The sequence below is a fragment of the Gamsiella multidivaricata genome (assembly GCF_025024155.1).
Source record: "Gamsiella multidivaricata strain RSA 2152 chromosome Unknown BC939scaffold_16, whole genome shotgun sequence".
NCBI classification, from domain to species: domain Eukaryota; kingdom Fungi; phylum Mortierellomycota; class Mortierellomycetes; order Mortierellales; family Mortierellaceae; genus Gamsiella; species Gamsiella multidivaricata.
Window position 1 is genome coordinate 172,707 of NW_026251724.1, and position 25,713 is coordinate 198,419.

The following is a 25,713-nucleotide window of genomic DNA, read 5'->3' on the forward strand; positions in this document are numbered from 1 at the left end:
TTTCCACTGTTTGTTCTGCGATACAGCACATGCATTGTGTAGGTGGTATTGACAACTGTTCGCACTGGTTGGTCATCTCTATAGGGACTCTGAAAAGTGGTTTAAACCTAAGCGCGGATTCTGGGGTACCTACGCTGGCCGCAGTGCGCATCAGGAGACTGGCCACTAGGACCATAATAATATCTTTCCATAAAATATTTCGCTGCACAGCGTGAAGAGATCGTCACTCTGATCCATGCCTTTCTATAGACTGCTAACAAGCGGTTATAGTGATCCCAACATATGCCATCCAATCACAATAAAAAAGCGGACAAAGCTTTCGTTTTCATGATTTCTTTTTCATGATTTCTTTATTACGGAAATTGAATGGATACGTGCGGAAGGATACTCACTGCCCTGTGCCGCCGCCTCCGCCACCACTGCTTGCTTCGCGTCTTCGAATTTCTTCAAAATAAGGATCTATGGATCAAACAAAGAGCAGCCCGGTCAGATTTATAGGTTCAGTTTTCGATCTGCTCATGATTTGCTTAAGGACAACATAACAAAATGAAAAGAGCCCAAGGAGAACTTACGAGCAAGCGCAGCTTCCGCTGATATCCTCCTGTCAGGATTGTATGTTACAAGGCGCTAAAATAAATGAATGCACATTTGTAGAAACACAGGGGCAGTCATCATTACCAATAGAAAAGTAAAGGAGAGAAAAAAAAAGTGAGTTACAAACACAGAAAAATGGCGGATCAAACGACAAAAGAGAATTTCTCTCCGCCAAAGGTTTCGCCCACGTTTCCTTGTCGTTGGTCTCTTTTTTCCTTTTCCTTTTCCTTTTTTTTTTTTTTTTTTAGCGCTTTTCGGTGTGATCATGCTGCCTGACTTTGAAGTGCGAGTACAACGCAAGCACAACGAGAGTCAACCAAACATCAACTCGTGCTTTTTCTCCCTCTTTCCTTCCTTTTCCTCGTTGTACATTCTAATCGATTGTCCTTAATGCGTTATCCTGTTGTCGTGCTTTGATTTGTCTGCTTTTCTCTGCAACTGCTCTGACATTGATCTTGTGATTTCCGTCTCGTGTCCTTGTAATCCTGCGCTTCCCCTTGTAAATCCTTTTTTTTTTTTGGTATATTCGCCGCCCTCTGGCCATGGATAGCAGAGTTTGCAACAGGAGCAAAAGTGATTCGTGGCAACTTACAGCAAGCAAATCGATGCCAGCCGCGTCCAGCTTCGGGACCAAGTTCTCAAGTGGGATAGGGTTGTAGACTGGAAAGTCTGATCGATACTCAGGTAACCTCGACACACTAGGCCATGTCTCTTCTGTTGGTGTCCCCAAAATCTTGAAGATCTTGAGCAATTGATCCTTGACTGAGGATCCGGGGAATAAAGGACGACCAGAAGCCATTTCCGCAAAAATACATCCTGCAGACCAGATATCGATCGAGGTCGAGTACTGCTTCGAGCCCATCAACACGTCCGGCGCCCTGTACCACAGCGTCACGACCTATAATATCGAGCGATACAATATAAAGGAATGAATAGGTTGACGTTAGCACGAAGGTTGTCTTTTTTTGTGACACTCATACGTTCTTTGTAAACAATCATGCAAATTCCAGTTATCAATTCAACCAAGGCTGTAAAGAGGCACCCCCACAAAATTTTGCCGTCCAATGGTTCCTGCTTTTTTGTTGGTAAGAAAAATGCTAGTTTGTACCTCGTGGGAGTAACTCCTGACAGGGATACCGAATGCTCGCGCGAGTCCAAAGTCTCCCAACTTTAGATCGCCCTTCTTGTTGATCAGCAAGTTTTGCGGCTTCAAGTCCTAACAATCATAGCAATGAGGGATAGCAGAATATAGAATCAGCGATCCAACAATGATAATCCATATATATATAACCAACAAGAAACGCATGGGACTCAGATTAGACCATACTCGATGCAGGACTCGGTGTTCGTGGCAGTATGCGATTCCCTTCAACAGCTGGTACATTAATTGCTAGTAGGACACAAGACATTGAGTCACTGTTGAGTATACGATGGGTAACAGCAAATTCAATCACCCGAGGTGAGCTAGTATACATTGTACCTTTATCGTCAAGACATCAATATCCCCGCTGTATGTGTCGAGGAACTTTTTCAGGTCCGAGTCCAGGAATTCAAACACGAGCGTCAACTTTTTCTCTGTGTGCAATACATCGTACAGTCTATCATGAGACAAGGAAGAAAAAAAAAATGTGAGGATACACATGGGCATGGCAATTGAATGCCAGTAACTAAAACACTGTGGAAAAAGTAGCTTTACCGGACAATGTTGTTCTGCTTGAGCTCCTTGAGTAGTGAGATCTCGCGGATTGCGGTACATGGCACCTGGAAGAGGCGGTTGATAACAAACAAGAAGTATCAGCATCCAGCATCCAGTGGGTATCGAATTGGATCGGGAAGACCCTCAATATTCAGGTCACGTACTCCTTCTTCTTCGTTGTCCAGCCGGATTCTCTTCAGAGCCACAACGTCATTCGTTTCTCGGTTCTGAGCCTTGTAGACAATGCCGTACGTTCCTGAATCCGCAAGGTCCACGCGGATCAATAGCCAGGAGGCGGGAAAATAGGGCAATGATATGAAACAGCAGGCAAGAGAGAGAGGTGAGTGATATTATCCCATGGAATCGTTTGTCGAGGCAACTCATTCAGCGTCGAGATGGACAACTCCATGCTGATCGACTCAACAGCCACTTCCGCGTTTGAAGTCGCTTCCTGCAGCAGAACCACTCTGAATCTCAGTTTCGAGTTGTCTAGTCCGTCTCGTGGCTGATCGTCCTCGACACTCATTTCACAAAAGTGATGGCGCATGTCCTGGCAAATGTACCAACGGGGTTTGAGAAAAACGGTACCTTCACCCAACTTCTCGATTTTCTAGAAGATAGAAGACAGAATTACGTGGCATTAGTGTCCACTCAGACCAAGGGTCTATTAACGAATGCCATTGTGTTCCCCATGTACCTGATATTTATCCATGAAATGTATATTAGGGATGTATAGCGGTCAAGGAACGTTCAAGATGAATATAAAAAAAAAAGGAAACTGGAGGATCTCAGAAAAAGAACAAAGGGTTGATGGCAGGAAACGAATGAGCACTGAGTTGGAAGTAAACAAAACGAACAAGATCGCTTCTGATCCTTGTCCCGTGGAGTGAAAGTAAAAAATCAATAGGGGATTCTTGTTAGTGGGTAAAAGGGAAGGAGAAGAGGAAGTAAAGAGTGAATGGTTTAAATTGGTTTACTGCTCCTTCCCCTTATAGCTGCATGCATCCTCTCGGCTACGATCTGCTTAATACAGACATAGACTAGCCTACTGTGCCCTACAGAGGCTATAGCCCCTCCAGCGTCCGCGCTCTTTTTGTGTTCCTGCTCCCTCTCATTGTTGTTGCTGACCAATTGTTGATTGTTTGGTCACTGCCGGCACAACGGATTGTTCTCTTGCTTCATTTCACCCTCACTGGCAGTCGGCAAACGAGATCCAGATATTAATATAATCAAAATAACAATGAGATGGATCACTTGGATCTTCTCCCTATTCCTCATGGGACTGCACTCGCTTCCTATTTTTCCTTCGTTTGCTCGTTTGTTGTCGCCTGTAACATTTGGTCGCATACCACAGGATTGAGAGCAAAACAATATGCATGCATCGCATCTAATAGTGCGTTCACTCCTTTGCGTCCGGTGTCCTTCTGCATGCGTGTTTTCCTGGTGTGGATGGGGCACAAAACTCACACGATCATTCCAAATCTGCTCTCGATGATGTCGCGCAGCCTCGGACTTTTTTTTGATGCTGCTGTCCTCTTCCATCTCATTCCTTCAGTTGAACAAAAGGTATCATACGATATCAACCCACGGATGCAGGAAGCCCTCGCATGTACTCTTTGATTTTTACCGCTGTCGATCTAGCCGAGGATAACTTATACCGCCGTATATAATGTGGATAATGTGGCCAATTGAAAACGCGCCTTGTGTCCTTGCATCTTTGTCTCCAACCGCTTCCGAGGCGCTGAACAGAGAGATAACGATACAGAAAAAAAAACATACACCCAAGGAAGGTGGAGAATGCGAACATAATAAAAAAAACAGCGCAAAAGGTCATCATAAGAAGTGAGCACTCAGCGCGTGTGGCGTGCCACCTTGTGCGACCAAGACCTTTGTCCATCTCACGGTTTACTATCCAATGAGGGTTGGCTGAAAATAATTTGCTCCGCTTGCTCTTAGCTTCCATGCGGCATTGTTGACCCTGTCAACTCATATTGTAGCATGGTATCCTGGCCATTGAACGGGTCACGACCCCGATCGATACGTCAACAGCGTGCGAGAGCAATTGAGTCGGTGCATTTGATTTGCTGGTAGCACGAATAACCTTTTCACCCCTGCTGGACTTTGCTTACTACACGTCACTTCGTGTGCACTGTGTTGTTCCTCTTCCAAGCTCATTCCTACATCCCAAAAAAGAAGAACCAACAAGAACCTGGGGAAATAGAACCATGGCACCAATTTTTGAAGTGAGTGCGAAAGAGGAATGTTCAGTTATGTCTCAGTATTGGAGACATGCTGCTCATTCATGTGAATAGCGATGACTCGATGAACAGAAGTTGATCTCTGTGCCCTGCACAATGATAGGTTTGCCTGGATAGTGTGGCCTCGGCCATTATTGCAGGTACTGCCTCGATTACTTTAATTGAGGATGGGCTCGTTTAGTGTAATAACGTGCGTGTTCTTAATCTTCAACCGAGCTCATACATAATCCAAACCACCTAGAGAGGACTGGAGGAAAGAGAATTGAGCTGTGCGCGGGGCTCATGGAAGGTGGTATCACGCCTTCGGCAGGTAAAACGCGATTGACTGATATCTTTACCCTTTGGGATTTAGATTTCCAACTTGTCAGGCATGCTGATCTAACAGATACCTCTCCTCTCCTCCTCGCTCGCTCTCCTTCTCATTATTCCCTCACGCCGTTTGCTTGTGAATGTGATCTGTAAACTAGGACTGATCTCCACCGTGAAAGCGAAAACCTCGCTCCCAGTCATGGTAGCAATTAAATTAATCAAAGAGCGGGAATCCTGCACTGCTTTTTGAAAGGCGGGCGCGGTATTCATCCTTTTTTTTCTTTTTCTTTTTTTTTTTTGTTATTCAGGTAATGATCCGCCCCAGGTAAATGTTGCAAAATGCTCGTGCTCTTCCCGCATCGCGTGATCTTTTTGATTCAAAAGATCCTGGATACCGACCGACAACATCCCACAACATCCCACAACGGCAATCTCATAGAGGAGGCGACTTTTGTTACGATGATGATGAGTTCGAGGCCATGTTGCAGGACATCAAGGTAGATTATCAACTGCATACGCTGCTGCTCGGCAAGTATTCCGGACAGTCTAAATATCATCAGATCTCCTTTTTTTTTAATCCTCCTCTTCACTATCAGTTTTGCCATTCGCTGAAAATAGAGGGCGTCGTCTTTGGAGTTCTCTTACCTGACGGCTCAGTAGACAAGGTCCGTGTGAAAAGGTACATAACACCAAAGAGATCTATTTATGACATTCCAGTCAAGTCCCAAAGGCACTGTGTTAATCGCTCCGAATCTATTAATATAGACTAGTTGAAGCCGCACATCCAATGCTAGGTAAGGGTTTCTCTTGCCAAAGATCGGTATGCGTGATCATATATGGAAGGACGATCAAATCCTAAAGAAAACCATCAACGTTTGTAGTCACATTCCACCGCGCATTTGACATGGTCAAGGACCCTTTCCAGGCACTTGAAGACATTATCGCCATCGGTGGAATCCAAAGAATTCTCACCAGCGGATGCGAACGCTCTGCGTACGAGGGTCTTGACATGCTTGTCGAGCTGTTCAAGCGGGCCAATGGCAGGATTATCATCATGCCAGGAGCTGGTAAGCCATCATGCGCAGTTTTTTCATCCGCCGTCAAAAGACAGCAAAATATTACTCATTCTGCACTGACTTTGGCGCTCCAATGTCTCTATTATATAGGTATCACTGATCGGAACGTGAACAAGATTGTATCGGCAACAGGCGCGTCTGAAATACATGTGGGTGCTGGAGGCACCAAAGAATCTAGGATGGAGTTCAGGAACCCGTACTGCTCTATGGGGTACGCCATATCTGCTCCAGAGTACTCGCTCAAGGTCACGAGTGAGGGCAAACTTGGGGGTATTATTCAAAAGTTCTAGGTAGTGCCTATATTCCTTCTTATTTGTACGATCACTTAGGAGAGAGAATTTTCATTTGGGTGGTCATAATCATAAAGTGAGTTCAGACTATTGCATATTTGCCGTCTACATGAGGTTCTTCGCCTTACACGCCTTCATTATGCTTGAGGCACGGAAAGCTGATGCTTTATCGGACAAAAAAGCTGGAATACTGATTATAATGAGGGGATGGGATATAAGCAGTGCTCATTAAGGATAGCAGCGCTGCCAAGGCTACAAAACTACAAAATAATGCTTCGATATGAAGAATTGACTCTTGCGACATGAATGTGACAGAGCGATATCTCCTAGGACCTGAACTTAATGGTAATAGTACCAGCCATCCTAATTCATGAGAATAAAAAGAAAACGTCTGTCAGCACCCAAGTCAACAGTTCAGCATTAACAAGAACAGCTCCTCAATGATGGATTCTTACGTTGCATACTGAGAGGCATGCGAGGAGGTGACCACAATGTCATCGAAACCATCCTTATTCAGATCGTGAACTAGCAACTGCGATCCAAACCGCCCTCTTGAATCCGATCCAATGAAGCACTGCTTGATCCGATCCTGATCGCTATCATCATCGTCATCGTCGTCCCCGCCATCGCCACGATTTCCATGAACTAGACGTCGACCACGAAGTACAACAATGTCTTTTCTTTGCTTCTTTCCGCCTCGTCTACTTCCTCCCCCAACACGGTCGCCACCAGCGCCTTCCCCATCAAGGTCTGGCACCCATTCTAGGATACGACCGACCTCAGCTTTCGCGTATGGCTCTGTTAGCCAAAGGCTCTTACCGTCTGTTGAGACCTTCATTGCCGCAGATAAGTGAGCCATTGACTGAGATCCATGCAAGTAGTCGCGGACGATTTTAGGATCCGCATCCAAGTCCGAGATCTTGACATCTGAAGCATCAGACAACACGGAAATATCCAAAATCCGAACCATTCCCGCTTGCCAGTAGCGACCGATCCGTGGAAGGCGGCTCAAAATGTCCTCTGATTGCGATCCGACGACTAAAAGTTCGAGCGGTGCTTCTCCTTTGATCTGAGAAGAACTCTGAAAGGCGGAGGGCTTTGGGATGCGGTTCATCGCGAGACTGGATCCGAGCTGCTGAAATTTGCTATCGCCGTGGATGGTAAAGACTCTTTGCGGCGCCTGGAAAGGTGGGGAAGAATTGGAAAAGTCGGGTATGACAAAGCCCTGGATCTTGCCGCGCATAGCCTCCTGTTCCCCTACACCAAACGCGGGCGACCCAACCACCAGTATTCTTCGTTCATAGGACTTCTTCATCGCCCGCGATCTGTATTGCTTGGGCTGTATTAAAGGAATCCATGACAAAAGAGAGGACAGGCCTGACGTCCCTGAAGTCATCACCTGCTGAACTCTTTGGGAGACAACAGTGAACGCTGCCCCGAACCATCCAAACGGATCCTCACCGAGCAATTCCCAATCGTGATCCGTGTCCAGCCTATGACCACGGTGCTTGGTCTGAGCCAAGAAAACGAGAATCTTGCCAGCCTGTGGCTTGAACCTCTTCTGAGGGTTTGTTCTATCTCCATCAGTATCATCGCTGCTAGGATTTGGTGGTGATTTTTCCGTTGTCTCATCGATGCGAGTCGTGGCCATGGGCATTCCAACCACTAGATCCACGTACCCAGATCCTGTCAAGTCCAGCCCTTGAAGAATGTATCCCAGCCCTCCGAGAGTATCCATCCCCTTGGGAATCTTCTGCTTCGCATCCTTTGTACGGTCGTGGCGGATCACTAGATCTGGCTTCTCGCTCAGTCCAGAACCCTTGTGTCCAAAGTAGACATAGACGGACCCATCGTATTTTAAATCTTTGGCTCCATGACCAGGCGCACCAATAGCAAGGTCATCAATGCCATCCTGATTAAGATCAACGACTGCAAGGGACCAACCGAACCGGGACTGTGGCTCTTCAGGGTCACCAAGCAATACACGTGAGGCAATAGATCGAATATCCGTACCGGTTTCGCCATCAAACGATCCTTGGTCGACAAAAAGAGATTGACCAGGCACAATAAAGACGGATCCTTGAGATGGTAGTAGAGGATCAAAGGTTGCATGTGGTGCTGCCACCACTAGATCAGTGTTTCCATCCCCATCAAAGTCGCCAGTCGCAACCGCATGTCCAAAAGAGGAGTATTCGATAGGGAGAAAGAGCGTACGCGCCTGTGATTCGAGCTCGTCCGAGAAAGATAAGCAAATGCCAGATCCTTCTGCGTGCTCTTCCGATTTCAATTGCTGAAGATGTAGCTCTGTCTCTTCTTCCCGTGCACGGCTTTTCCAGGTTAGAGGTTGCTGTGTGGTCGAGTGGGATAACTGAGTGAATGGACCCCCATCCTTGACGTCTGGCTGTTCTCTGAGCTCGTCCTGAAAAACCTCTTTCGCAGTCTCGGTCTTAATATCCTCATATTTGAGTTTCTGCTCTTCTTCTAGTTCTGCTCCAAGCATGGAGAATGTGACCATCCCGGTGTCGTCGTCAACTTCGCTTAAGACTCTCAGGCCAGCAAGGCGCAACCGCGTAACAGCCGAAGGGCCCTCAGTAATGGTGCCGAGCCCATGCTGATGCCTGACTAGTCCCTCGCGTATATTCTCCATTGCGTCCTTGCGCTCTTGCTTTATCCGCTCGTCCGAGAGGGCATAGCACATGTCAAACGAGGTGGCCGTACTATTGCTGCTGTTGTTGTTGTCCGGTAATTTGCGCCCCTGGTCCAGATAGTCCGCAAGGCCATTCCAGCAATCGATAGTCCACCCTGCCATGTCTCGAAGACCTCCCATCGGGTAATTTTCTACCTGTTCAATCAAGAATGGCGACTACAGACGGACAAGAAAAGTACGGATCAGCATTCATTTACATGATATTGAGAGTGAATAAAAAAATGAAAAATGTGCGCAGCTACGCTATTACCTTTGATGCATACACAGGGAAGAGCTGGGTGCCGAGCCTTGCGTTGGCTTGCGCCCCCGCATAGCCGTTTCGCATGCAGTGACTTAGAACTGGCCCTGGAACGTAATATCCCATCCGCTTGTAGATGGCAGAGATGTCTTTGACGGGAACCTTCCAGGAGGTGACAAGATGATCCATCTCGCTCATGTGGCTCAAGACGAATTCGGCGCCAATATCAGCCAGTGTGTGTCCCTTGGAATAATCGCCATCAAAGCTCGTGTAGGCCAGTGCCCTGATGAATCCAGCGTCCAGGCCTCGCAGAGCGTGCCAGGACATGTCCCCCAGAGAATGCGACACTGTACCAAACAGGAATACAATCAACGCCTACAATTAATAGGGAGTCCAGGCAAAGTCAGTAGGTAATCGTTCTCGTAACAGTACCAACGTGAGATAAAGAGATGCTAAGCTTTTCTTTTTTTTTTTTTTGTTACCTTAGTATGGTCTGTCCAAGGTTTTGGATAAGTCTCGAGGATGTACTTGACAGCAGCCTCTGCAAATGGTGGCCAATGTGCCTATCGACGAACGATATAATAAAAGAAGCGTTTATTTTTCAATGTTAGCAAAGTGAGCAGGCGGCCATATTGAGCACCGCACTTTTTGTTTTGCTGGTGCACGAAGCATTGCTCAGATGGTCGATGAGGATCTTTTTTAAGCCTGTCTTGACTAGTGCTAGTCGTACAGGGGTTGAGAAAAAGCAGGGCTGCACACCTATTGACACACAGACACACAGACTGTGCTTTGTTGAATGAATTAAAAAAGACATGCTCTTACCTCCTCCGCAGCCTCGTTCCACAGCTTGCCGATGCAATTGTAGCCCCAGTCAGGGAAGAAGCTACCAGCGAAAAGGGACTCCTTTTGTTCCAGTAGCGGGACGTAGTCATACAGGCCCTTGGACCAGTTCCCACGCTGGCCCTCTGGGACACTCCATTTTGAGTGTGATTGTGAAGGTGAATACGATTGAGAATGCGAGGGATACGAGGATGAATGTGAGTCTGATATTGAGATCCCTGAGAGGAGGATGCGACTGGCGCGGAAGGCGATCTCGTTGTGGATGGTGACACCGCAGCTTTGGACGACTGTCCTGTGCGGGTCGAGTGAGACGAGGACAAGAAGCAGGGCCGAGGAGACACTGAGTGTGTGTATAGCGGAGCGCAGAGCAGGTCTTTTCATGGCGTCAGTGACTTGGGTATCATACGGGGGGGTGAGGAAGTGTCGTAGGGAGTTTGAGAGTAGAATGAGAATGAGAATGAGCAGAGTGGAATGAGAACAAAAGGAATGAGCCGACAGAGTCGACAGGGACGACGGCGAAAGCGACAGCGGGAAGTGGGCGCAATAGTGCGAAGTATTGTACTTATTCATGTACGTATATATCCAACCTACGGCCCTCTCTTATGGCGAGGGCGAATGACCGCAGGTCGCCGCTCCGACTCCCTCCCGCTCTTTGAAAGAAAGTGCAATGATCATCATTCACCCCCCCTTTTTGCGTGTGCAAGTAAGGATGTCACTCCTTACTCCTTTTGAATATCTCTTCTTCGCGGTCTGGCATCTTTCCAACCTCAGTGGACATGCGTGCATGCTCCCATCCTTCGAGCCAATGGTGTCATGATTATCTTGCCCCAAAATCACAATGCCCAAACTCAATGCCAATTAGGTTAATATAGAGCCTCTCCGTTCCTACATGCGCGACGCGGATTGCTTGCCGGAAACGCCTGAAATCCATAAAAAGATATTCAAGCATTCAAGCACTGCTTCTACTCCTCCCATCGTACTTTTGCAGATGCATGTACCACACCATTGGTCCGTTGCTCTCATGCCCCCATGCACGCACACATAAGCAAGAAGGATGGTGATACTCTTTGTGCCACGATGTGACAAGCCCTTGGCTGGCGCTCTTCTTGCCTGCGCTTTTTTGTTTTTGTTGCTTCTTTTCATCTGCTGCTTCAGTTGCTACTTTCGTGATTCGACATGGGACGAATCACACATTAGTTTTGCTCGCAATGGTGTTTTGTTTGAATATCTGAAGCGCGACCCAAACAGAGCGTGCAAAAGGAAAACGAGACTCATCTTCATGCGTTCGCGTCCTCTCCTTGGTCTATATATGTACAAGGCTTCCGATGGCGGACACCCATGATCTCAGCCCTTTACGCGATTCTCTTTTTCCATGTTCTCTGAAAGACGTCTGCTGATACCCTCACACATGCAGCGACAAGGCGCGGTTTTATTTTCTTCTCTTTGTGGTCACCGGTGCAAACATGCAGTCTTACTTGACTTCTTTCGCACCTAAAAGACAATGTTACTTACTCCTAATGGAACTAGGTTGCTTTCATTCCAGGCCTCTTTTGTGGTCGCCAGATAGTCTCCCAAGGGTCACTCGACCCCCCGATGCTGCCTCTGTTGACTATACCTCCTTACTCTCTCGCGCACTCTCCCACGTTTCTTCTTCACCCTTCTCCTCCTCATCCTCAGGGAGCGCTGGGAATGAGACCACGCTGCTCTTATCGAGAAGTCTATTGCGCAGGTAGTTAGGTGGAATCGGTGGGAGTGGTCTCGACGGTACATGTGGATACATAGTGGTCGTCTGAATATTGGGCTTCAACATCCACAACCTTTGCGTCAAAATACCTTCATCACTACCATTGACCACACTGCTGCATCGACTAATCACTCCTTGTTTTACATCCGCAGCAATCTCGCTATTCACGTTTCTAGCCGTCAATGCCGAAAGTATGGGAATCGCATCGGATGTCGTCTTGTGCACTGGTGGGACTATCACCGTAGCCGTGCTTTGTTGTTCAGTTGCTCCGCAACTGTTCCAGTCCACGCCAATCGACTTTTCTGGGACAACTGACCTGAGGTACACTGTCGGATCCCATCTCTCCATTGCCCTCATACACTGCTCTCGATCTAGGATCAGTCGCCACTCCAGCTCCAATTGCAACCGAAAAATAGCTGCTACCTCATCGTCAGCACTACCACTGGCACCTATGTCCATAGGACTAATGGGAGGGGAGATCGTAGTCGGCGCGTCGGCGCTATCGATGCCTGCGCACAATTGTTTTTCACAGCGTACGAGTCCTTCTTCTCTTTCGCGGGATTCAGCCGGCTCAATATGAATGCCGTTGTAGTCGCTACACAACGATCCTTGATGATAGATATTCAAGCTCATTGTGTATGGACTGGTCGGATAGGACGATTGGGTATAATCGCATCCACAATTGCCATCCTCATCCTCACAGGCATCCTCATAGGCATCCTCCGAGGGATTGTGAGCACGACGGCGGTTACGACTGCTGCAGCCGCAGATCCAGCTAGCAATTTTGTTGAGGAAGACTGGCTCTTTGGGAGGATTGATTTTCAGCCTTAGGAAGGGCTCTAGCGCCTGCCCGGCTCTTGATGGGACCTTGGTTTTCATGCCTGGTGGGACTGGAAGAGTTACTATCGCGTGCTGTTGTGGTTTTGGGAGGAGTTTGGGAGAATGATGTTGAGCGCTCAGCAGCGGGTGATAAGTCGAATATATACATCGCTGAAGCTGTTTCTGGTGGCCCTTCAGTCTTGAAATAGTGGGTACAAAGATGCAAGCCTTTAGGAAATAAAATATTACCAGCCTGAGAGCTGGAGATGAGTCAGGGACTCCTTCGCATTTATAAGTCCTGTCGTCGCTATTGCGCACGAATACATACTGCGGTATTACGTGTGGCTATTTACACTGTTGCTGTTGCTGTTACTGGTGTTGTTGTCGCTGTTGTTGTTGCTGTCGTTGTTGTTGTTGTTGTTGTTGCCAATCTTGATTGAATCCATTATGGTTGTCTTTGCCCGAGCATAGGTTAGTGTTTAGCAATACATTACAAATGAACCAATGGACTCCGGGTTCAACACCAACGAGAGAAAACAAAGAGGACATAAAGGGTTAGCAGCATTGTCCAATGTCAAAAGCTGCAACAGACGAAGCAAAGTGAATGAAGGAGGAACTTGAAGCACACAGTCAGAAAGACGCGCTCCTCTTTCCGCCTCCCTGCCGCGTACTAAACAGGATTCGCTGAAAAAGAATCAGTACGTAAAGGATAAAGAGAAAGAAGAAAACGAGAGAGGGAGAGAGAAAGAGAGAGACGAAGAAGGGCGGTGTGCAGAGAGGGACAGGAGAAAAATAACACGGTGCGGAAAGAGAGAAAGAAGGTGAGGGAAGAGAACCCCTAACTTACCAGTCAGCGACGCGTTGATTCACGCAACCATATGGTCCCTGGACTTATGCTGCCGAGTGTGACGAGGCGGTTGGTGTAAGGCAAGAGATGATTGAAAATGAGAGGGAGTCAGGGTCGACCAGTCTCAGGAAAATTTTTCAGGAACAGGGCGGAAAGAAATTATGCAGGGACAGGGCGGTTGGGCACAGGGAAAAAAAATTATGCAGGGACAGGGTGGTGCAGAACCATTGCTACCATGCGACATTGTCCGTCCACAACACACCGTTTTCATCCTCGATTTCCACGGTGTGCTCCAGTAGCCTTTGCGGCTCCTTTTTTGTCTCGGCTGCTACCCGGAAAACAGCTTCATCGGTCCCGACCATGGTCCTCGTAGGTCCTTCGGTGCAGCGAATTTGGGCTTCCAGCCTCAGCTCCTCCAGTTCCTTTCGTTTTTCAAAGGCTATCTCCCCATGCAACTTCCCCAGCGACACGACTGCGGCAAAAGAGCGTTCCCTGGCGGGCGCCACTTGGTGTCATTCGTCTTTATCCACCATGGTGAAGTCCTTGGCGTCCTCGTCCAATACCTGCTGGTATGCAGCCTTCCTCATGCCCTGTAGTCCTTGGTGTGGGTGATAAACGCTCGATGGTCCACCATTCGATCCAGAAACAGGAAGTGCACCGGTCCCGTTAGTTCTGCTCTGCGCCGCTGGCTGGAACGGTGTGCTGTCCTTGCATGGTTCCTTTATGTTTTTTGAAATCGTTTGACTTCCTCTATCTTGGTCGTAAGGGGTGTAACAAGTGGGGTTGTGTGAAATGTAGCGTACGTAGCCTGCGTCTTTTTTTAAAAAAAAAAATTGCTGGCAATTTAATAGAGGCATTTTTTTTTTTTATAACAACTTGTCTCTCGAGTCAATTGACTCTGCGAATCTATCAGACTAACTAGCAAAGATCTACTATCGCTGTCCTCACCACCAAAGCGGAACCGATCCACAGTCGCCAAAAGACAGGTCACATTCCCCGGGCCTGCCCCTAGGGCCTGCGCAACAATTGCCACACCTCATCAGTGTGTTAAAAGCTGAAAACACCTTGTTATAAGAAGGGTATCTTCCCCATCCCCTCCATGGTTGTCAACCGCCTCCTCCCTTGCAGGCAATCCAGCAGCGTCCGATCCGCTGCGTCTGGGTCAAGCACGGGGCCAGGGCAGCTCCCGTTTACATGGTCAGCGAGTAATGCACCACACGGACATTGGTCATCGTCGCTAATGTATCCATACCCATCACTCCAGTCCCCTCTCGGTCCCTTGTATGGAGTTCGTTTCATCTTGGCTGTGATCCCCCATTCTCGCTCTCGAGCAATGGTGGCCTTGCAGCGTGGTTTCCAGATCAGCTCCGTAGCTTTCTCCTCAATAAAGCCGACGAACTTGTGAATGACCTGGCGCGCAATCGACGATGGCGAGGTAAATAGACTGCCCCACTCCTTGATAAGGCTGACGGGTGTGATGCCACGGCATAAAACGCTGATGCTCCAGGTCAGATCCGGAGAGCGGTCATAATACTCGTCGCCTTTGAGCATTGATCGGGTCCCGGCGATACAGGATAGACCTCGGATGTGGGTCTCGTTGTTAGGACAAACCCATCGAATGGGTTTCGGTGCAGCAGCGGCGGCTCCAGCGCGGGCAAAATTTAATAGAAACAGGAAATAAAGAAATAAATGCATGGAAATAATGAAAATTATGGTTATAGAAATATATAGGTTTTAGAAACTGTATTTCTAACGCCATGGGGATCTAGCTCAAATGGTAGAGCGCTCGCTTAGCATGCGAGAGGCACTGGGATCGATGCCCAGGTTCTCCAAAGTTGTCAGGTATTCCTCTTCTCTAACGAGAAGAGGCTTTCCTTTTTCCTTTGTCAAGGCGCCATTACTGTTGCCATTGATATACGGGACAATCTATTTGGCAACCCCTGCACAAATCCCATGTAAAACAAGACTCGTATCTTTTGCGAATTTCAAGTCGAAACAACGCGGCGAGAGGTTGAGAACCATTCCTTCCTCCACCTGGCACTCCATGCAACCTTTTGCGACCTTGGGAGAAGCCTTCTTCATGACGGAAAACAGGATTTTATCGATGACGAAATGGGAAATCAGTTACATTGTGGAGTCCTTTAAGAGACAGATGACGATCTAGCTTAAAGAGCCGGGGCCAGGTACCATAAGGACTACTGGCATAATCGACATTTAAAAAATGTTGGCCTTACATGGAGTTAGTATAGGGGTTACCAAATAGCAGTGTCAACCTGGGTTGTCAAATAGATTGTCCCTTACAGATATTGGGATATTAATGGGCGGTGGATGGTCCTACTTTTTAGAAAACGGCTCGACATGTCTATCAGGTTTCGTAAACAGGGAGGGGGACCAACTCGCCTCAATACTTCTGTATCTCCAACTGCTCCACCACTTTTTCAATCTTATCTACACTTTCTCCTTCGTTTCACCACTATTCATCTGATCGCCAGATCCCATATTCAAACCCAACGGTATCGACTGTCTCATACATATCTGTGCTATGCGCCGGCAACACTATCTCTGCTCCTGCTCCTGCTTCTGATCCAGTATTCCAGTATAACCATCGTATTCCTTGAATTCAAGATATATGCCACATTGAAGGGCACTTTCACAGAGAGTGGTTTCTGGTAATGGTCGGCAAAGACTATATTGTGAGCTCGGTCGCATGGTTAATCAGGACCCAAGGACGGGTCTCCATCGGGGGAGCATCTAGTCGAGTAACAGTTCCACCTTAAAATCTTGCGCCCTATCGGGCTGAGGAGCGTTCCTATCGCTCGGGGCTGATGACGGCGGCAGGGTAAGAGGTGGTCTTTTTGCGGGTGGTCTCGATTAAAGGTTGTTGGTCGTGTCTTTTCTTGTCCGTCGTCTTCAATTTTAAAACGCGAAATTAGATGAGGCTCTTGATATGCTATCCCTTATGGCCAGGTCACTCAGGATAGAGAGCTGGAATGGGAAGGCGTACTCTCCGTCGTTGATTTGTCAATCGCCCGGAAATCCGGTCTTGTAGAATGGGATCCCTATCGCGAACGTAACATAGCCCCGCTTAGGTTACGAGACGGGAGACAAAGGAGGACCGGACAAGCGAGTGTTAGAGTGTAGCGTTTCTTTTTTTTTTTTTTTTTTTTTCATGACAGTGTTCTGAAAAAACGAGGGACCGGACCTTCCTGTGCGAACCATAGCTAACAAATGCAGCGGAGAGGTACTTGAGCTGGACAATCTTTTAGCTATCCAGGATCCAAGTATATGATCCCTGGGATCTGATGGGAGACTCCAGATGTGGGTCCTAGTAGTTCCATCACTTCTGATTCCTTCGTGCTTGGGATAGAGATGTCTATAAAGTTATTACATTTTTTTTTTTTTTTTTTTCGTATTGCTTTCGATTCGTAGTCGGCTAGGTTGAATGGATTACAGGAGCATATTGAAAAGAGGAGAAGAAAGTCGGGTTATGGGATTGTGATTCTCTTCAAAGAAAGAAGCAAGGCCTGCCTTCTTTTTATACCTTTTCGCCAACGTGAGCAGAATGAATATGCTGACCCCCCCTCCCTTCTCTCCCTTCTCTCCCTTCTATGCAAAACCAATGAGTTCTTCTTACGGACTCTTTCACCCTTTCAAATACCGGAATCTATAGTCTATCCGGCGTATTATAGTCCTCGACAACTTCCAAGGACCTACATCGGCATGCGTCAGCTTTTTTTTGACGCGTCCGAAAAAAAAAAAAAAAAAATCGAATGTTGGCGCCTGATGATGATTTCAACGACTACGCTTACATATTCAACCAATTTCAAGCAATTCACAAATCGTCAATGTTGTTGTTTTGAACAAAAAATATGTATTAATATGATTTTTTTTTTTTTTTCCTCAAAGGAATGAGGATTCTAATATTTACACGAGAGAGAAAAATTACATGCAAAAGAAACGATGCTTTGTGATGCAGAGAAATGAAAAAAAAAAGACGCTGCTAATTTAGAGCTTGGGTCCGACGGCAATGACATCCTCGGTGGCCTGGTCAGCGTACTTGGTAAAGTTCTCGTTGAAGAGGTTGGCCAACTTCGTGACAGTGCCGTTGTACTCCTCCTTGGTTCCCTGCCAGGCAACGGCGGGGTTCAAAACCTCGGCGGGAACGCCAGTGACGGCCTTGGGAATCTGGAGGCCAAACACAGGGTAGGTCTCGTACTCGGCCTTCTTGAGCTCGCCGTTGTGGATGGCATCGATGATGGCGCGAGAGTACTTGAGGGCAATGCGCTTACCAGTGCCATAGACACCGCCGTTCCAGCCAGTGTTGATCAACCAGGCATCAGCAGTGTGCTCGTGCATCTTCTGAGCCAGCATAGTGGCGTACTGGGTAGGGTGGAGGACCAAGAAGGGCTGGCCGAAGCAGGCAGAGAAGGTGGCCTCGGGCTCGGTGACACCCTCCTCAGTACCGGCAATCTTGGCGGTGTATCCAGAGATGAAGTGGTACATAGCCTGGGCCGAGGTCAACTTGGAGACTGGGGGGAGGACACCGAAGGCATCGCAGGTCAACATGATGATGTTCTTGGGGTGGGCACCAATGCAGGGCAAGAGAGCATTGGGGATGTACTCGATGGGGTAGGCGCAGCGAGTGTTCTCGGTCAAGGACTTGTCAGAGTAATCGACCAGGCGAGTGTCCTCGTCAAAGACAACGTTCTCGAGAACAGATCCGAAGCGGATGGCACCGAAAATCTCGGGCTCCTTCTCGGCCGAGAGATCAATGCACTTGGCGTAGCAGCCTCCCTCGATGTTGAAGACTCCAGTGTCGGTCCAGACGTGCTCGTCATCTCCAATAAGGGCGCGGGCGGGGTCGGCAGAGAGGGTAGTCTTGCCGGTTCCGGAGAGACCGAAGAAGAGGGAGGTGTCGCCGTCGGGGCCCTGGTTAGCGGAGGAGTGGAGAGAAAGGACGCCGGCCTTGGGCATGAGGTAGTGCATGATGGTGAAGACGCCCTTCTTCATCTCTCCGGCGTACTCGGTTCCGAGAATGACCATCTGGCGCAGCTTGAAGTTGATGGAGACCGAGGTGGTTGAGGTCATGCCGGTGGTGTATCTGTTGGCGGGGAAGGCGCCGGCGTTGAGGATGGTGAAGTCGGGCTCGCCGTAGTTCTTGAGCTCCTCGTCCGTGGGGCGAATCAACATGTTGCGCATGAACAGGCAGTGGTAGGCGCGGGCGCAGACGACACGGATCTTCAGGCTAGAGATGTCATTGTGGGAAAAAGAAATTAATTAGTTGAAAGTAACACTCCGCCTTTTCCCCGCAGAAAATATTGCCGTTTCCAAAAAAAAGACAGGCGCGTGCATGGCGAAGACGAACAAAGGACTTACCGGTACTTGGGGTCCCAGCCAGCATATCCGTCAAAGACATAAAGGCGCTCGCGGGTGTTGAGGTAGTCGACAGCGCGCTCGTGGTTGATCAGGAAGGCGTGCTCGGTCATCTTTGTGTTCACGGGTCCCCACCAGATGTCCTCGGTGGTGCTCTCCTCGTCGACGATACGCTTGTCCTTGGGGGAGCGTCCGGTCTTCTTTCCGGAGGAGGTGACAAGGGCGCCGGCGGAGGAGACGAAGGTGCCGACCTCATAGCGGAGGGCATCCTCGTAGAGCTTGGCGACGGAGGGGTTGCGGAGGAGATGGACGTGGGTGTAGTCAATGCCGTCCTTGCCGACAGAGGCCTCGAGCTCGGGGTCGTGCTTGTGGATGGAGGGAGTAGGGGACTTTGTCATCTTGGTATGGGTTTCTACTGCTTGTTTTTGAGTGGGGAGGGCGAAAGAAGAAGGATGAGGAGGGAAGAGGGAGAATGCGGCTTGGTGAGTTGAGAATAGGATGTCAAGGAGCGAGCGGAGGAGGAGTGCTAGGTATTTATACGATGGCAAAAAGCATGCGAAGGGACAAAGGACCGGAAGGATCAGGAAGCAGAAAGGGACACGGAACAGGTGGTTCATTCACTGGTTCTTTAGCGTTTTTTTTAAAGTGTAAGTAAGGGACCGATTGAGTCAGCTATTCAGTCTTGAACTGTTGACGGACGGGCGGATTTATTACACGCACACATGGACCAGCCATCCCCCAGCCATAGTCTAACCATCGCTTTTTTCCCTCTTAGCATGCACAATGGTATTTATTTTTACACACCCCGCCCGTTGTTATTTCATACCCCGGACTCTTTTAAACTCTTTTTCGCTTTCTTTTTTTTTTTTATGTATATTGGATCCCTCTTTGTTTATATCCATTCAATGGAAAACCCTATTGCTCGACTCTTGTTCTGCCTGCCACGGAGGCTGTTTCTGATGACGGTTCAGCCCGGTCTGTTTACAAGCACAACAAAACCCCCCCCCCCCCCCCCCCTACAATACAGGCCCACGGATCCTTCGAGGCCTTTGACAGCATGTCCTAGTCTATGTCTCTTGTTTAAAAAAGTAAAATAAAAAAGACCATGCTTGTTCACTTGCTTTTACACATGCTGCAATGGCAATTGAAATAAGTTGCGATATCTTGGGCCTCTCTAAAGACTCTGAACACAGTGTCGTGTTCGGTCGAATCAGGCCAAAGAGGAACAAAAAAAAAAATTGCTGGCTGGCCTACACTCGGTCCATCTTCGCGTTTCGCGCCAGAGGTTTCGTCCGCAGACAATACCTTCCAGATAGACAACTGGCAATGATGGGAGGGTAAAAACAAAGACAGAGAGAGAGAGAGAGAGAGTAAAAAAAGGACGCTAAAAAAGAGCGTCGCGAATGCATGGACCATGTTAGTCTATTTGTTGGTCCAAAATAATGCCTTCGTATTACACAAGGACGGCCAAACACTTTTCTTTACACCCCATGCACGCAAAAGGAAGAGAACTCCCAATAAGAGACAACGCGCGTAGGAGTGTCAATTATCAACAGATGAACAGGAGCAACACTCAGCTCAGCTCAGCTCAGGGAAGAAAGTGCGATGGAATTAAAGGAAAAAGGAGCTAATTATGGGCCCTGTTCTCCACATCGATGGACGGGCTGACAGAGAGACGGACGATGAGGACATTGTTAAGAATTGCTCCCCCCCCCGATGAAGTTGAAGGCGACGATGACAAAATAAAAGCGGGGTAGTATTGACGTCGCCAATTGGACCTGCCCCTGCCGTGAGAAAAATACAATAAGAAAAAGAAAGAACGGCCTAATTCCGAACGACGCCCGCAAGAAAAAAAATAAAAAAAAATAAAAAAACTATTCAAACCCTTCCTTTCCTTCCTTCGCGCTTTGTCCACCCATTCCCTCAGCGTGCTGACAGTCAGGTCGGATCCTTTCCTGCCCATCCCTTCAGAGTCGCCGCCGACAAATCCCATTCAATATGTAGTAGACGGTGCCCGCAGGTCAAATATCTTCCTTCCCATGTGCGAGACCATGCCCCGCCCCCGCTCTTGACACAATTGGATTTTTATATGACTCTTCAGCAAGCGCGCTGATTGGTCAACCCCAGAAAAAAAAAAAAAAAAAAAAGTCCGTCCCCCCCGCTCGTCGCTCGTCGCTCGCTCGAGTATTTTCCACCCCACACAGAGATCCCTTTTGCCCAAACAAGGAAAGGCGAAAGGGGGGACCCCAACAGACAAAGCCAGGCACCCACAAAGTTAGTCTTCATGAATGTACATGTATATGTAGTCTACATGTTGCTTTGCAAAGGGCGAGTTTATATACCCTTTTGTCTTGTTGTGTCCATGGCACATGTACCGGTTCTTTGGGGGGAAATCAACTGGGCTACAACTGCTCCCAATTCAATTCAGAAAACAGCCGCAGAACAAAAGGTCTCTCTCTGTGCATCCGTGGACTCTTTTTATTATATCCCAGTCTCGTCATTTGCAGCAGCAGCAGCAGCAACAAGCACTCCTCCATCATCGCTGCTTATTTTTCAATTAACCTTTTGGTATATTTGTACCTGACTCTCTCCCCCTTGGTCCCTTTTGTCAGTCAATAATAATAATAATAATAAAATAAATAATACCATCGATGTCATGGTGAGATCACAAATGGAAAGTGCACTATACACATGCTTTTTTCATTCACATGGAATGAAAGGAGGGGTCGCCCGCCTGGCTGGCTTGACGGGTGTCTACTGTAGGAACAGGTAGGAAACTTTATATTGCCATCATCCGGAAACATCCGCACACTATTAGTGCCAGGTACCGGACGTGTACGTACGTCATTTCATACATGTCTTTATAATTTTCTCAATGCTGCTTTGTGTGTGTGTGCGTGTGTGTGTGTGTGCATGCGTGCGTGTCTTTTTTTGTCGCCTGCACTGTTTGTCAGAGTCCGTTCGTTGGGCGATCGCATTTTCTTTTTTGATGATCCTGAAACATCCGTTGCACGCACATCTGCAGGGGAGGGGACGTGCTTGGAAAGCGTCTGAGATCACCCCGGACCCATTTCTTTTTTCATTTTCCACACATTTTCATAGAGACCATGCATCCCCATCAGATATTACTTTTGCACATAGTAGTTTTATTGATTTTTTTAAAGATGGTTTTCATAAATTTTTTTTTCTCGAAACAAAAAAACGATGGTTGGACTGCAATTGATGTAGAAAGCGTGCTGCAAAAATGGAGCAGTATGAATGTTAAAAAAGTTGTTAGAAACAAAATAGAACAAAGGAAGCAAGAAGAGATCTAACAAGAGATCGACATCAAGAGAGAGTAGAACAGGAGCTATCGAATTCGGCAAGGAAAAGAGAAAAAAAAAAGGGGGACATGAAAAGAACCAAGAAGAAAAAAAACCAACAAGAAAGAAAATGAGGGTTTGCGGAAAGGAGATGAAGAGAAGAAAGTGGGAAAGCAACTAGTTTGGTCGGGATGCCTCCGTTTTCTTTTGTTCTCTTTGTCAACTCGCCTTGGACCATCGTCTTCTTCATCAAAGTCTCATCTCAGAGTCAATTCTTTTTCTGGGTTCGTCTCTTTTTTTCCTTTTTTCTTTTTTTTTGCTCCGCCTTTTTTCTTCTTTTTGTCTAGACTCACAGCGATCTTCTTTTTTTTTTGTTATATAGTTTGGTCGCGTTTCTCGCACTCTTCTTTTTTTTTTTTCAACTTTTCCCTTTTTTTTATAACCCGCTCTCCGTTCATGGAGCAAACCAATCCCACCAATCGACAACTGAAAGCAAAATAGAAGAATAAAAAGAGATTGTCATGATCAACGAAAAAGTAGAACCGCGCAGTTGGTCGTCAACGCAACTCAATCCGAAGGATCAATCCAACATATTGAAAAGATGGGGAAACAGATAGAACACATAGAAGGCAAATATTAAAAGAAATACAAAAAAAAAACAAAAACAACTGGGTAAACAACATGAGGGGGAGGGGGAATCGTACGCGTCAACCGGAGCTTTAGACGGCAATCTCGACGGACTTGGGCGCATCCTTGGTCAATCCCTCCGAGACAAAGAAGGGCTTGCTGCTGATCTTGGCCTTCTCCGCACGAGCGACGTTCAGGAAGTCGTCAAAGAGGTACTCCGTATCCTGGGGGCCTCCCTTCGCCTCGGGGTGGAACTGAACCGACGAGAAGGGCTTGACCGTGTGGCGGATACCCTCGTTCGAGCCGTCGTTGGCATTGACAAAGTACTTCTCCCATCCGTTAAAGGTCTTGCCCGGGGCCAAAGCAGAGTCCTCCAAAGCATACCCGTGGTTCTGCGACGTGATGCTGCATCGACCGTTCTGCATGTTAATCGCAGGCTGGTTGTGGCCACGGTTTCCGAACTGCAGCTTGTACACGTCCAGACCAGCGGCCATGCCCATGAGCTGATTGCCCATGCAGATTCCAAAAATGGGCTTGGGCGCAGGGTTCTGGAAGGCTGTGGCCAGGTTCTGGACCGTGGCCATGGCAGCGCGTGGATCGCCGGGTCCGTTCGAGATGAAGAGGCCGTCGTACTGATCCATGACCTTGTTGAAGTCGTAGTTCCAGGGGAAGACCGTCACTGACGCACCGCGGGCCACCAGACAACGGAGGATGTTTTCCTTGACTCCACAATCAATGAGCGCAATCTTGACATCGCCCATGGGGTTCAACTCATAGATTTCCTTGGTGCTCGCCTCCGAGACAAGGTTGCGGGTGTTGGGGTTGGGGAACTCGACCACCTCCTTGTTCTCCAGGACTTCATCGCCGATCTCCAGCTTCGCGAGGGTCGAGCCCTGGTCACGGAGCAGGTGAACAATGGCGCGAGTGTCGACTCCTGAAATCGCAGGAATGCCCTCACGCGCACACCACTCGCCGAGGGACTCGACGGCGGTCCAGTGCGAGTACTTGGTCGCATAGTCATTGACAACGATGCCGGAGCACTGGATCTTGTTGGACTCGAAGTACTTGAGCAGTCCGAACTGATCCTTCTCCTGCGAGGGCACACCGTAGTTTCCGATCAGGGGCTGGGTGAAGACCAAGATCTGGCCACGGTACGAAGGATCGGTCATGGACTCGGGGTAGCCGACCAAGGACGTGGTGAAGACGGCCTCACCAAAAGACGAGTTCTGGGCGCCGAAGGAAGTGCCGGTGAAGACATGTCCGGACTTCAACTTGAGGGCAGCAGGCGTAGCCTTGGGGGCAGACGAGTCGAACTGGTAAGGGGCAGAGTACTGGGTGGGCTTCTTGGGCGCAGCCTTGTTGACGGGGAAGACAGTGTCGGCGACGGTGGCGAGGCTGCGGTGGGGGGCGGCAGCCTTGAAGGCGGCACGGGCGAGGGTAGGGCGCAAGACCACGGAGCGGGTCAAGGCAGAGGCGGCGGCGAGGCGGAAGATGCTCATGTTGGATAGTTGTTTGTGTTGGTTATTTGCTGTTTCTGAATAGTATTCTAGTTTGGCGCTTTTCGATAGGCTGGAGAGATCGCTTGTCGGAGAGAGACTGCTAATGAGATGTGATATGTATGCGATTTTCTTGATTTTCTTGATTGATAATTTTTTTTCTTTTAGAAAGGCGTATTTTTTGCTGAGGCAGTTGTTGATTATAAGAGCTGGGGGTTGGTCTGACCGATGGGATTAATCTCGATGACTTTTGTCGTGGAAGGAACCAGGAGTAGAAACCAGGAGGATTAAAACGAAGAGGAATTGAAAAGGGAACTGTGTAAGAATCAAAAAGAGATGGAGAAATCGGCTCAAAAAATTGGTAACCGAAAAAAAAAAAAAAGATATGTGGGTTAAGATGAAAGAGAGAAACGAGGACGAGGCAGTAAAAGAAGAGAGGAGAGACGAGTAGAAAGACTCGAAAGAAAAGGTTCAATGGTAAAGAAGAGTGGTGAAAGGATAGTGGCAACGAGGATGGAAAACAGAGGGTGAAAGCGTGCAAGTATGTATAAAACTAGTTGCACTTGGAACAAAAAAAAAAAAAAAAAGTGGTGCTGTGGTACTGAATAACGGTGTGAATGATGTGCTTAGAGCTGGTTTGGATTGGCGTTCTTCCAGACTAAAGAGATAAGATGAAGTGCAGAATGTCAGTATCTGGACAGTATTCGCCGGCACTGAACATGAAGAAGCAATTGAAAGATCGCTGCAATTGAAGAATGCTATTGCAGTTGCAATTGCTCTGGCTGCTTGCTTACCTTGGTCAGAGATGTAATCGGCAGAGTTCTTTTCTTGCGAGTGGGAGTACATGGAAAGGTGTACTGCTAGGACAGAAGAGTAGGTGTGGAAGGCTTCCGCTGTGTGGTCGCTTATTCTGTCAGGATAAACAACACGAGGGGAGTAGCTTGAGGGCAAAAGCGATGCTGTGGTGAGTGTGCGATAAGGGAGTTAGGAAGAAGGAGGAAAAGAAGAAAGTGTGCTTTCTCTGATTCCTTTTTATATCTGCCGAAACCCAAACCATATAAAAAAAAAAAATATCGCCACAGGGGATTTGTTTGAACTGTCCTCATGTGGGAATCTCCTTGCCGATAAGGACTCCCCTCGGCCGCTTTTAAAGTTCTTGTGCCTTTAGCCCGCGTGGCCATCCGCCACATCACACGTCTCTTCTCCATATGCCCCAGGGCGGTCTCTCCTTCTAACCTAAGTGTACAAGCAGATCGTCTGGCCCAATCGGCCCTTGCAATTGCATCCATGAACTTGTATACATATCAGTTCGGCACCCTTGAAACAAGGTTCCAATGAACACCTCGAATAAGTACATAGATCGACCTGATGCATCATATCGCAGCGATGAAGGCAGGCCGTGTTTTTTCAAAAGCAAATAGAATGTTGTCCTTGCAGTCGTCAAGGGCTTCATGGCTTGATCGCTTGACTGCCGGGTCCCCTTGAACTCCACGTCGC

General features: G+C 48.0%; 7 protein-coding genes and 1 non-coding gene across 8 annotated transcripts; 2 read left to right on the top strand and 6 right to left on the bottom strand.

Annotated features, from left to right (window-relative positions):
- Positions 1-348: 348 nt before the first annotated feature.
- BC939DRAFT_444241 (protein serine/threonine kinase) lies at positions 349-3,245 on the bottom strand. Its single transcript, XM_051554642.1, has 10 exons — positions 2,988-3,245; positions 2,879-2,900; positions 2,455-2,546; positions 2,291-2,355; positions 2,075-2,192; positions 1,922-1,984; positions 1,703-1,810; positions 1,187-1,492; positions 573-627; positions 349-459 (listed from the first exon to the last, which is right to left on the bottom strand). Exons 1-10 carry the CDS (start codon positions 3,000-3,002, stop codon positions 389-391), a joined length of 915 nt encoding a protein of 304 aa, XP_051414599.1. The 5' UTR covers positions 3,003-3,245; the 3' UTR covers positions 349-388.
- Positions 3,246-4,330: 1,085 nt separating this feature from the next.
- Positions 4,331-6,331, top strand: BC939DRAFT_444244 (copper homeostasis protein CutC). Its single transcript, XM_051554643.1, has 10 exons — positions 4,331-4,533; positions 4,652-4,688; positions 4,790-4,858; positions 5,016-5,059; positions 5,166-5,182; positions 5,297-5,354; positions 5,454-5,536; positions 5,623-5,651; positions 5,739-5,924; positions 6,024-6,331. Exons 1-10 carry the CDS (start codon positions 4,516-4,518, stop codon positions 6,221-6,223), a joined length of 741 nt encoding a protein of 246 aa, XP_051414600.1. The 5' UTR covers positions 4,331-4,515; the 3' UTR covers positions 6,224-6,331.
- Positions 6,332-10,543, bottom strand: BC939DRAFT_444247 (uncharacterized protein). The gene is made up of 5 exons (XM_051554644.1): positions 9,991-10,543; positions 9,651-9,731; positions 9,181-9,543; positions 6,679-9,086; positions 6,332-6,586 (listed from the first exon to the last, which is right to left on the bottom strand). The coding sequence occupies exons 1-5, from the start codon at positions 10,387-10,389 to the stop codon at positions 6,550-6,552; spliced, it is 3,288 nt and encodes a 1,095-aa protein (XP_051414601.1). The 5' UTR covers positions 10,390-10,543; the 3' UTR covers positions 6,332-6,549.
- Positions 10,544-11,370: 827 nt separating this feature from the next.
- On the bottom strand, positions 11,371-12,848 carry BC939DRAFT_444250 (uncharacterized protein). The gene is made up of 2 exons (XM_051554645.1): positions 11,905-12,848; positions 11,371-11,737 (listed from the first exon to the last, which is right to left on the bottom strand). Exons 1-2 carry the CDS (start codon positions 12,629-12,631, stop codon positions 11,727-11,729), a joined length of 738 nt encoding a protein of 245 aa, XP_051414602.1. The 5' UTR covers positions 12,632-12,848; the 3' UTR covers positions 11,371-11,726.
- A 2,329-nt stretch (positions 12,849-15,177) lies between these two features.
- BC939DRAFT_t59 lies at positions 15,178-15,250 on the top strand. Its single transcript has one exon. It is a non-coding gene; the product is annotated as a tRNA-Ala (tRNA).
- A 2,173-nt stretch (positions 15,251-17,423) lies between these two features.
- Positions 17,424-19,189, bottom strand: BC939DRAFT_394682 (ATP-utilizing phosphoenolpyruvate carboxykinase; the record flags this gene model as incomplete). Its single annotated transcript, XM_051552174.1, has 2 exons — positions 17,424-18,663; positions 18,795-19,189. 2 exons carry the CDS (start codon positions 19,187-19,189, stop codon positions 17,424-17,426), a joined length of 1,635 nt encoding a protein of 544 aa, XP_051414603.1.
- A 619-nt stretch (positions 19,190-19,808) lies between these two features.
- BC939DRAFT_444257 (uncharacterized protein) lies at positions 19,809-20,271 on the bottom strand. The gene has a single exon (XM_051554646.1). The coding sequence runs from the start codon at positions 20,205-20,207 to the stop codon at positions 19,905-19,907; it is 303 nt and encodes a 100-aa protein (XP_051414604.1). The 5' UTR covers positions 20,208-20,271; the 3' UTR covers positions 19,809-19,904.
- A 2,541-nt stretch (positions 20,272-22,812) lies between these two features.
- Positions 22,813-24,219, bottom strand: BC939DRAFT_483507 (class I glutamine amidotransferase-like protein; the record flags this gene model as incomplete). The annotated part of the gene is made up of 2 exons (XM_051559184.1): positions 22,813-24,033; positions 24,085-24,219. 2 exons carry the CDS (start codon positions 24,217-24,219, stop codon positions 22,813-22,815), a joined length of 1,356 nt encoding a protein of 451 aa, XP_051414605.1.
- Positions 24,220-25,713: the final 1,494 nt, after the last annotated feature.